This window comes from Bombina bombina, chromosome 5 (assembly GCF_027579735.1).
Source record: "Bombina bombina isolate aBomBom1 chromosome 5, aBomBom1.pri, whole genome shotgun sequence".
In the NCBI taxonomy this organism is placed as follows: domain Eukaryota; kingdom Metazoa; phylum Chordata; class Amphibia; order Anura; family Bombinatoridae; genus Bombina; species Bombina bombina.
Genome location: NC_069503.1, coordinates 728,726,773 through 728,739,236, shown reverse-complemented (window position 1 = coordinate 728,739,236; position 12,464 = coordinate 728,726,773). Strand labels below are relative to the sequence as shown.

Genomic DNA, 12,464 nt, shown 5'->3' with positions numbered 1-12,464 from the left:
GTTTACTTCATTCACGGATAGCGCACAAGAACACAGTTGAACTTATGTTCCCCCTATCAAAAAATGAGCATTGAAACCCAGACAATTTAGATTAAGCGGAGTACGCATGCGCAAAAATTGTGGACGCGCATTGTGTATAAATAACATCTTGTTATTTATAACCTGCGGCTAAGGAATTTAGTTTGCGCATATGTAACCGCAACGCTACCGTCTCAGATAATGACGTGGGCAAACAAGCCCGTAGACAAGCATTTTCATTGGACGTGTCAGAGAATGATTTATTGCTGCAAGGGGGGCCGGCGGGGGATCGTGGCGAACATAGGGGTAAATTATAGATTATCTTTATATTTTACATAGACGAAAATAGGATTAGAAATGGATTCAGTGACAAACTAAACTAATAGTGTTTACCATTCCTTTAAGCCACAGAATGGTCAAGGTTATATTTGTTCAGGTATATTTTAATTTAAAAAAAAAATGCTAGTACAATGTATTATTACCTATTAATAAGACTTATTTACAAGATGTTACATTAAAAAGTGATTTTAGAAGGGCTATTTAAAACCCAAATAGAAACACCAACTGCTAGTAATTTAAACAGTTTGCATACACCCTGTGACAAAAAATACTATAAGGAATCCAACAGCTATGCAAATGCTACAGATCTCTATCCCAGAACAAATGCACACAGTACATCTTGTCAAACGAAAGAGAAAAGCCATCTGCAAAATATCAAAGGGAAATAAAAAAAAAAAATATGCAGAACAATCCAAAATATTCGGAACAAGAAGCAAAAATTTAAGGGCTACAGTTCCCTCATTACTGATCCAAAATCACCTTTAACACAGATTCAATACTAATCTTGGATTCTAGATGCTGACTAGGGTATAAAAACAGCTAGCTTATCAATCAATCTCAAGCATGAAAGCATACACACTGTACAGCAGATAAATACTCTGAGATTACCAGCTAGGGGCATGTAAAAAAAAAAAAAAAAAAAAAAAAAAAAAAAAGTACTATTATTATTAAACACACATTGTTTTGCAAACTATGTTGCATAAGTATTTTGGGACTGTACAACTTACTGATATTCCTTTAAGCATGCAAGCCAACATATATTATGATTTGTACCTCTGCAAATAATGGACAACACTGAGCAGTACAAAGGCCTGGTTATGGAATACAAGATCCCAAAATATTTAATGAATATAATAAGCAGTATAATAGTCTTATACACAGTACATTACAGAGTGGTTAATGAGAGACAGAGACAGACATCTATATAGACACACAATTATCAAGTGGTCACCAAATAACCAGCTAAAACTGTGCTGTGCAATATGATGCTTTATAAATAATAGTAGTGGTGGTGATAGTAATCTGTTATTAATACAGGATATTTCAAGTAGTAAAATAGTTGTGTACCTTGCTGACTGTAAAAGTGTGCCTTAAAGAGACACTGAACCCAAATTTTTTTCTATTGTGATTCAGATAGAGCATGCAGTTTTAAACAACTTTCTAATTTACTCCTATTAAATTATTTTTATTCTCTTGGTATCTTTATTTGAAATGCAAGAATGTAAGTTTAGATGCAGGCCCATTTTTTGGTGAACACACTGTTCTTGCCGATTGGTGGGTAAATTCACCTACCAATAAACAAGTGCTTTCCATGGTTCTGAACCAAAAAAATAGCTTAGGTGTCTTTTTCAAATAAAGAAAGCAAGAGAACAAAGAAAAATTAATAGGAGTAAATTAGAAAGTTGTTAAAAATTGCATGCTCTATCTGAATCACAAAAGAAAAATTTTGGGTTCAGTGTCCCTTTAAAGGGACATAATGAAAATATTACATGCTCTAATTTGTTTGAGCATGTAACACTAGCAATGTCCCAATCCTGTGTGTTTATCCCCGGCAATTCCAATAATGACATGCGTGTGTAGTCCCTGCAAAGGCGTTACACAGTTAAAGGGACAGTCTAGTCAAAATTAAACTTTCATGATTCAGATAGGGCATGCTATCTTAAACAACTTTCAAACTACTTTTATCATCAAATTTGCTTTCTTCTCTTGGTATTCTTTTTGAAAAGCCTAAACCTAGGTAGGCTCAGACTAATTTTTAAACACCTCTTATCTCTCAGCATTTTGAAAGCTTTTCACAGTTAGACAATGCTAGTTCATGAGTGTCATATTAGATAACATTGTGCTCACACCCACAGTTATTTAGGAGTATGCCCTGATTGGCTAAACTGCATGTCTATCAAAAGCACTGAGATAAGGGGGCAGTCTGCAGAGGCTTAGATACAAGGCAATCAGAGGTAATACATGTAGAAATATAACTGTTGGTTATGCAAAACTGTGGAATGGGTAATAAAGGGATTATCTGTCTTTTTAAACAATGGACATTTTCAAGTATACCGTCTCTTTAAAAAGGGACAGTTCACCCAAAAATGTTCTCCCCTTTAAATTGTTCCCAATGATTCATTTTACCTGCTGGAGTGTTTTAAATTGTTTACAAGTAGCTCCTTTTTGGGATTTGAAATAGCTGATTTAGCCTGTGGTATCCCAACCTATACTGAAAGTTTCTATACTTGAGTATTTTCTATTGAATAGCCTAAGTAAACACAACCAGCAGAAGATATTACACTCTCAGTGGGGGGCATGATAGTAAAAGGGCCAGTAAACCTAGAAAATAATGTTAGATAATTCTGCACATAGTGCAGAATTATATAACATTATATATTAGTGCTATCTTTATGTAACAATTTTGCCGGTGAAATTTTTATTATTTAAAAAAAAAAAAAAAAGCGCGCATCTGGGCAGCTGTCTATTCACAGCCAGGCCCGATCGCGCCATTACACCCAATGTAGCTCACTCCCGGTCAGACAGTGCAGGAGCAAGCTGCATCGAGTGTAATGGCACGGTCGGGCTGTTACTAGACAGCTGCCCAGATGCGCTCTGAGGGAAAACCAGACCCGCTCAGTAGAGCACAGAGGGCGGGTCTGAAAAACCCGCTTTTTTTTTAATAAAAATTTCACTGTCAATACTATGTTACATAAAGATAGCACTAATATAACGTTAAATAATTCTGCACTATGTGCCCTTTAACTATCATGCCCCCCACTGAGTGTGTAATCTCTTCTGCTGGTTGTGTTTACTTAGGCTAATCAAGTCTGAAAAATCATCTTTTTTTAATAAAAATGTCACCGCAATATTTTGTTACATAAAGCTAGCACTAATATAATGTTATATAATTCTGCACTATGTGCAGAATTATATTACATTTTCTAGGTTTACTGCCCCTTTAAGTAATAAAATGATAATTTGCCATTGTTCTCTCTAAGTATTGAGCTTTGGTTTTCAAGACAAATATAAGATAAAGAAGCAAGTCTGTGTACATAAAAGCGATAACATAATGGAAATCTGATATTACCTGAAGCTCAACCCATTGTAATAGGCTGTGGTTTAAAAGCACAAAACCAGTTACTTCATATACACAAAACGAAAAATGCAATTTCTCATAAATTTTATACTCCGCAGCTGGTATAACAAGTCATTGAAAATACATTAATATAAAAACCAATTTTACAGTGTACTGTTCCTTTAATGTAACACTTCTGCGCCAATCAACACTTTGAGGTGAGATTTAGAAGGTGCTATGTAAGTTTGCACTTTCATGTTACTGAAAACATTACAAGCATTACCATGAAACCTGTATTCACGTTGCTGATATTTTTTATGTAATTACATTTATTATACAAGTAAAACAGATTTTCAAACCCTCATACTGGTTTTGCTGTTTTCTCCTTTTCGCTATTAGTATCGGACAATATTTTTAGTACAAACTGTTTTACAGTTAGTTTAAGAAAAATCGGTATATATAGATTTTAAAACGTAAACTGGAGTGTGTCTGGATATCACAAGCGTATACGGTTTCCAATAACAATTTTAATAACACAAAATACAAACATTCCACCGTGCAACATCACCTGCTGCTGTTGCGACAGCCGTGGTATTATTAGCAGCAATGTTACTGGTGGTATGAGTGCCCCCTCTCAGTAAACCATTCGGGGTAACCCTGCCCAGCTCTCCGGTGCTGCCGGAGGCCGCATTCATCATAACGAGAGCCGCAGCGGTAGTACAGCTGTTTTGCCAGCACAGACTCCCACAGTAACACTGCCACAACCACTCCTGCAGTCTGCGGGAATACTCGGCTGCAGTCATCTTCGACGCTACACCGAGGTAGCCTGCTTCCTCCGACACTTTCCCCTGTGGAGGCTCTTCAGTTCCGCCAGTCTCCTCCGCCATGACCGACGAACTATCTCAAATAAAATCTTTAGGTGAAACGTCATCAGTGAAATTGTAGCCAATCAGTATCTGAGAAACTTGACTGTAAATGATCATCAGCCAATCAAAGGCAGAATTAAGGAAGGCTTTACAGAGTGACGCACGGAGGGACTACCAATTAGTATCCGCTAGTGCGTTATACACCTAAAGGTCACAGGTTGACCAACGTTTACTGTGTAGCACGAAACGATCTAGTAATTATTAGTTTACTTTTGATGAGCAGCTGAAAAAATACCTATGTTTTCGTGTAAAATAAATCCATAACATTGTGCCAAATTATAGTTTCTTTTTTAAACAGTTAAGACGTTTGCTACTTCAATCTATCAATCATCTTTGAATGTAAGTGCAAAATGACAATGCTCTAATTAAAGGGACTGTACACTGTAAACTTGTTTTTATATGTATGTATTTTCAATTACTTGTTATACCAGCTGCAGAATATAAGATGAAGGAGAAAAATTGCATTTTGGGGGTTGTGTATATGAAGTAGCTGGTTTCTTTCATGTAATTAGCAAGAGTCCATGAGCTAGTGACGTATGGGATATACATTCCTACCAGGAGGGGCAATGTTTCCCAAACCTCAAAATGCCTATAAATACACCCCTCACCACACCCACAATTCAGTTTTACAAACTTTGCCTCCCGTGGAGGTGGTGAAGTAAGTTTGTGCTAGATTCTACGTTGATATGCGCTCCGCAGCAGGCTGGAGCCCGGTTTTCCTCTCAGTGTGCAGTGAATGTCAGAGGGATGTGAAGAGAGTATTGCCTATTTGAATTCAATGGTCCCTTCTACGGGATCTATTTCATAGGTTCTCTGTTATCGGTCGTAGAGATTCATCTCTTAACTCCCTTTTCAGATCGACGATATACTCTTATATACCATGACCTCTACTGATTCTCGTTTCAGTACTGGTTTGGCTTTCTACTACATGTAGATGAGTGTCCTGGGGTAAGTAAGCCTTATTTTTTGTGACACTCTAAGCCAGTGCTTTCCAAACTGTGTGTCGGGACACACTAGTGTGTCGGCAGCAGTGTGTAGGTGTGTCCCTGCTTCAGCACAATTTTTTTTAAATTTAAATGATTTTTTTTAAATAGTTTTTTGGTTTCTGACTTTCCACATGCTTGCTACGCATATCACATGGTTGACACGTGAGTGATACCTAGTGGGTCACAGATCATCTTAACCAATTGGCACAGCTCAGTGGGAACTGAAACTATTACCATTGGCAGATTTGGCGGCACATTGGCTCCTGACTGCACGTGTAGTCTCCTTAATTGGCTCCTGACTTCAAGTGTAGTCAGTGAGTGGGACAGCAGTGTATTTGCAGCGTGGGCAGTAGTCAGTCGGACTCACAGAGCTCTGAGGGCGGCAGCTTAAATGCTGAGCTGAAGTCAGAAGTCAGTGCGATTTCTTTGCAACTAGCTCCCAGTAGTGCATTGCTGCTCCTGCCCTTGATATATGGATAGGAAGTGGAAGCTTAAAAATGCTTGATGATGAAATGTGAGTGTCTTTATCTAATATTACACCAAATATTCCGAAACTGTGTTCATCTCATCAACCTCATACAGCCCATTAAAATAGTAAGTAGCTATTGGTGTTATTAAACATGTTTTTTAATTCTTGCACATACTTACTGTTACTTGTAAATACATTTTGTTATTATATAATTTATGTATGTGTCCATATCTCTTAAAACAAGTTAGTTTAACCTCCTGTTTGCTAATACAACTGAATTACTGTGTCGCGAAATGATGTAGGTCTACAAAGTGTGTCACCAACATGAAAAGTTTGGAAAGCTCTGCTCTAAGCTATGGTTGGGCACTTTTATATAAAGTTCTAAATATATGTATTCAAACATTTATTTGCCTTGATTCAGGATGATCAATATTCCTTATTTCAGACAGTCAGTTTCATTATTTGGGATAATGCATATGAATAGAAACATTTTTTTTTTCTTACCTTAAAAATTGACTTTTTTCCCTGTGGGCTGTTAGGCTCGCGGGGGCTGAAAATGCTTCATTTTATTGCGTCATTCTTGGCGCAGACTTTTTTGGCGCAAAACATTTCTTTGTCATTTCCGGCGTCATACTTGTCGCCGGAAGTTGTTTGTGTTTGCGTAATTTTTTTGACGTTTTGCGCCAAAAATGTCGGCGTCACCGGATGTGGCGTCATTCTTGGCGCCGAAAGCATTTGGGCGCCAATAATGTGGGCGTTTTTTTTGGCGCTAAAAAATGTGGGCGTCATTATTGTCTCCACCTTTTTTCTCACATTATTTAAGTCTCATTTTTCATTTGCTTCTGGTTGCTAGAGGCTTGTTCATTGGCATTTTTTCCCATTCCTGAAACTGCCTTTTAAGGAATTTGATAGATTTTGCTTTATATGTTGTTTTTTCTCTTACATATTGCAAGATGTCTCAGAGTGACCCTGGATCAGAAGCTACTTCTGGAAAAATGCTGCCTGATGCTGGTTCCACCAAAGTTAAGTGTATCTGCTGTAAACTTGTGGTAACTGTCCCTCCGGCTGTAGTTTGTTATGAATGTCATGATAAGCTTGCTAATGCAGATAGTATTTCCATTAGTAATATACCATTACCTGTTGCTGTTCCATCAACATCTAATACTCAGGATGTTCCTGTTAATATAAGAGATTTTGTTTCTAAATCCATTAGGAAGGCTATGTCTGTTATTCCTCCTTCCAGTAAACGTAAAAGGTCTTTTAAAACTTCAAATTTTTCAGATGAATTTTTAAATGAACATCATCATTCTGATTTGTCTGTTTCTGATGATGATTTTTCTGGTTCAGAGGATTCTGTCTCAGATATTGACACTGATAAATCTTCATATTTATTTAAAATGGAATTTATTCGTTCTTTACTTAAAGAAGTTTTAATCGCATTAGAAATGGAGGAATCTAGTCCTTTTGATACCAAATCTACTAAGCGTTTAAATTCGGTTTTTAAACCTCCTACAGTTATTCCGGAAGTTTTTCCTGTCCCTGATGCTATTTCTGAAGTAATTTCTAGGGAATGGAATAATCTGGGTAATTCATTTACTCCTTCTAAAAGGTTTAAGAAATTGTATCCTGTGCCATCTGACAGATTAGAGTTTTGGGACAAAATCCCTAAAGTTGATGGGGCTATCTCTATTCTCGCTAAACGTACTACTATTCCTACAGCAGATAGCACTTCCTTTAAGGATCCTTTAGATAGGAAAATTGATTCCTTTCTAAGGAAAGCTTATTTATGTTCAGGTAATCTTCTTAGGCCTGCTATTTCTTTGGCTGATGTTGCGGCAGCTTCCACTTTTTGGTTGGAGGCTTTGGCACAACAAGTGTCAGATCATAATACTCATAGCATTGTTAAACTTCTTCAACATGCTAATAACTTTTTTTGTGATGCCATCTTTGATATCATTAGAGTTGATGTCAGGTATATGTCTTTAGCTATTTTAGCTAGAAGAGCTTTATGGCTTAAAACTTGGAATGCAGATATGTCTTCTAAGTCAACTTTGCTTTCCCTTTCTTTCCAAGGTAATACATTGTTTGGTTCCCAGTTGGATTCTATTATTTCAACTGTTACTGGGGGGAAAGGAACTTTTTTTACCTCAGGATAAAAAAATCTAAAGGTAAATATAGGGCTGCTAATCGTTTTCGTTCCTTTCGTCAGAATAAGGAACAGAAGCCTGATCCTTCCCCTAAAGGAACAGTTTCTGTTTGGAAACCATCTCCAGTCTGGAATAAATCCAAGCCTTTTAGAAAGCAAAAGCCAGCGCCCAAGTCCACATGAAGGTGCGGCCCTCATTCCAGCACAGCTGGTAGGGGGCAGATTACGATTTTTCAAAAAAATTTGGATCAATTCGATTCACAGTCTTTGGATTTAGAACATTGTTTCACAAGGGTACAGAATAGGTTTCAAGGTAAAGCCTCCTGCAAGAAGATTTTTTCTTTCTCGCATTCCAATAAATCCAGTGAAGGCTCAAGCATTTCTGAAATGTGTTTCAGATCTAGAGTTGGCTGGAGTAATTGTGCCAGTTCCAGTTCTGGAACAGGGTCTGGGGTTTTACTCCAATCTATTCATTGTACCAAAGAAGGAGAATTCCTTCAGACCAGTTCTGGATTTAAAAATATTGAATTGTTATGTAAGGATACCAACATTCAAAATGGTAACTATAAGGACTATTCTGCCTTTTGTTCAGCAAGGGCATTATATGTCCACACTAGATTTACAGGATGCATATCTGCATATTCCGATTCATCCAGATCACTATCAGTTTCTGAGATTCTCTTTTCTAGACAAGCATTACCAGTTTGTGGCTCTGCCGTTCGGCCTAGCAACAGCTCCAATGATTTTTTCAAAGGTTCTCGGTGCCCTGCTATCTGTATTCAGAGAACAGGGTATTGTGGTATTTCCTTATTTGGACGATATCTTGGTACTTGCTCAGTCTTCACATTTAGCAGAATTTCATATGAATCGACTTGTGTCATTTCTTCAAGAACATGGTTGGAGGATCAATTTACCAAAGAGTTCATTGATTCCTCAGACAAGGGTAACCTTTTTAGGTTTCCAAATAGATTCAGTGTCCATGACTTTGTCTCTGACGGACAAGAGACGTCTGAAATTGGTTTCAGCTTGTCGAAACCTTCAGTCTCAATCATTCCCTTCGTTAGCCTTATGCATGGAAATTCTAGGTCTTATGCATCGGACGCGATCCCCTTTGCTCGTTTTCACATGCGACCTCTTCAGCTTTGTATGCTGAACCAGTGGTGCAGGGATTATACAAAGATATCACAGTTAATATCTTTAAATACGATTGTACGACACTCTCTGACGTGGTGGACAGATCACCATCGTTTAGTTCAAGGGGCTTCTTTTGTTCTCCCAACCTGGACTGTGATCTCAACAGGTACGAGTCTGACAGGTTGGGGAGCTGTATGGGGGTCTCTGACAGCGCAGGGGGTTTGGGAATCTCAGGAGGCGAGATTACCCATCAACATTTTGGAACTCCGTGCGATTTTCAGAGCTCTTCAGTCGTGGCCTCTTCTGAAGAGAGAATCGTTCATTTGTTTTCAGACGGACAATGTCACAACAGTGGCATATGTCAATCATCAAGGGGGGACTCACAGTCCTCTGGCTACGAAAGAAGTATCTCGGATACTTGCTTGGGCGGAATCCAGCTCCTGTCTAATTTCTGCGGTTCACATCCCAGGTGTAGACAATTGGGAAGCGGATTATCTCAGTCGCCAGACGTTACATCCGGGCGAATGGTCTCTTCACCCAGAGGTGTTTCTTCAGATTGTTCAAATCTGGGGTCTTCCAGAAATAGATCTGATGGCCTCTCATCTAACAAGAAACTTCCCAGGTATCTGTCCAGATCCAGGGATCCTCAGGCGGAGGCAGTGGATGCATTGTCACTTCCTTGGAAGTATCATCCTGCCTATATCTTTCCGCCTCTGGTTCTTCTTCCAAGAGTGATCTCCAAGATTCTAAAAGAGCGTTCGTTTGTTCTGCTGGTGGCTCCAGCATGGCCTCACAGGTTTTGGTATGCGGATCTTGTTCGGATGGCTACTTGCCAACCTTGGACTCTTTCGTTAAGACCAGACCTTCTATCTCAAGGCCCTTTTTTCCATCAGGATCTCAAATCATTAAATTTGAAGGTATGGAGATTGAACGCTTGATTCTCAGTCATAGAGGTTTCTCTGACTCCGTAATTAATACTATGTTACAGGCTCGTAAATCTGTGTCTAGGAAGATATATTATCGAGTCTGGAAGACTTACATTTCTTGGTGCTCTTCTCATCAATTTTCCTGGCATTCTTTTAGAATTCCTAGAATTTTACAATTTCTTCAGGATGGTCTGGATAAAGGTTTGTCTGCAAGTTCTTTGAAAGGACAAATTTCTGCTCTTTCTGTGTTGTTTCACAGAAAGATTGCTAATCTTCCTGATATTCATTGTTTTGTACAGGCTTTGGTTCGTATAAAACCTGTCATTAAGTCAATCTCTCCTCCTTGGAGTTTGAATTTGGTTCTGGGGGCTTTACAAGCTCCTCCGTTTGAACCTATGCATTCTCTGGACATTAAATTACTTTCTTGGAAAGTTCTGTTCCTTTTGGCCATCTCTTCTGCTAGAAGAGTTTCAGTTATCTGCTCTTTCTTGTGAATCTCCTTTTCTGATTTTTCATCAGGATAAGGCGGTGTTGCGGACTTCATTTAAATTTTTACCTAAAGTTGTGAACTCTAACAACATTAGTAGAGAAATTGTGGTTCCTTCATTGTGTCCTAATCCTAAGAATTCTAAGGAAAGATCGTTGCATTCTTTGGATGTAGTTAGAGCTTTGAAATATTATGTTGAAGCTACTAAAGATTTCCGAAAGACTTCTAGTCTATTTGTTATCTTTTCCGGGTTCCAGGAAAGGTCAGAAGGCCTCTGCCATTTCTTTGGCATCTTGGTTAAAATCTTTGATTCATCATGCTTATGTTGAGTCGGGTAAAACTCTGCCTCAAAGGATTACAGCTCATTCTACTAGGTCAGTTTCTACGTCCTGGGCGTTTAGGAATGAAGCTTCGGTTGATTAGATTTGCAAAGCAGCCACTTGGTCTTCTTTGCATACTTTTACTAAATTCTACCATTTTGATGTGTTTTCTTCTTCTGAAGCAGTTTTTGGTAGAAAAGTACTTCAGGCAGCTGTTTCAGTTTGATTCTTCTGCTTATAATTTCAGGGTTTTTTTATAAGATTAAAACTTTATTTTGGGGTGTGGATTATTTTTTCAGCGGAATTGGCTGTCTTTATTTTATCCCTCCCTCTCTAGTGACTCTTGCGTGGAAGTTCCACATCTTGGGTATTTATTATCCCATACGTCACTAGCTCATGGACTCTTGCTAATTACCTGAAAGAAAACATAATTTATGTAAGAACTTACCTGATAAATTCATTTCTTTCATATTAGCAAGAGTCCATGAGGCCCACCCTTTTTTTGTGGTGGTTATGATTTTTTTGTATAAAGCACAATTATTCCAATTCCTTATTTTTTATGCTTTCGCACTTTTTTCTTATCACCCCACTTCTTGGCTATTCGTTAAACTGATTTGTGGGTGTGGTGAGGGGTGTATTTATAGGCATTTTGAGGTTTGGGAAACTTTGCCCCTCCTGGTAGGAATGTATATCCCATACGTCACTAGCTCATGGACTCTTGCTAATATAAAAGAAATGAATTTATCAGGTAAGTTCTTACATAAATTATGTTTTTGTGCTTTTAAACCCCAGCCTATGGGTTGAGTTTCAGGTAATATCATATCTCATTATGTTATCACTTTGCATACACACACTTGCTTCCTTATCTTATATTTGTCTGGAAAACCAAAGTTCAATAATTAGACAGAACAATGTAAAATAATAATTTCATTACTTAACTATTCTGCACCCCACTGAGAGTATAATCTCTTTTGCTGATTTTGTTTGCTTAGGCTATTCAATAGCTGAGACACCAGTATATAAACTTTTGCTATAGGTATGGATACCACAGGCTAGATAAGCTATTTCAAATACCAACATAGGGGTGAAGGAGCTACCTGTAAACAATTTAATACACTCTAGCAGGTAAAATGGATCATTAGGAACAATTTAAAAGTGAGATTTTTTGGGGGGTGAACTGTCCCTTTAATTATTGCACTGTTGCTTGCTCGAGAGAAGCAATAAACTACTGGGAGCCACGAAACACATCTGGCAAGCCAATCAGAAGTCACCAGCTAGCCTCCAGCAGATTTCTGCACTTGAGCCTACCCAGTTATGCTTTTTAACAAAGGATTTGCCTTTTTTCAAGGTGACGATAGTTGAACAAATAAACTATGTCTATCTTCAAAACCTCATATTTAAAATACAAAATGTAGGTGGCATTTGGGAATAAAAATACATAAATGCAATTCAGTCCACTCTTGGACCTCTTCACTGTTTAAAAGGACACTGAAGCCAAATTTGTTCATTCATGATTCAGATACAGCATGCAATTTTAAGCAACTTTCTAATTTACTCCTTTTATAACATTTTATTCATTCTCTTGGTATCTTTATTTGAAATGCAAGAATGTAAGTTTAGATGCCAGCCCATTTTTGGTGAGCAACCTGGGTTGT

The 12,464-nt window shown here is 38.0% G+C and overlaps 1 protein-coding gene across 3 annotated transcripts in view; it reads right to left on the bottom strand.

The window, feature by feature from the left end:
- Positions 1-4,336, bottom strand: part of FAM8A1 (family with sequence similarity 8 member A1) — a 79,327-nt gene extending 74,991 nt beyond the window's left edge. For all 3 annotated transcript variants that reach the window (XM_053714775.1, XM_053714776.1, XM_053714777.1), the window contains exon 1: positions 3,984-4,336. In XM_053714775.1, coding sequence (XP_053570750.1) covers positions 3,984-4,302 — 319 coding nt within the window. In that variant the 5' untranslated portion in view covers positions 4,303-4,336. The remainder of the gene's footprint in view (positions 1-3,983) is intronic.
- Between the last annotated feature and the right edge of the window lie 8,128 nt (positions 4,337-12,464).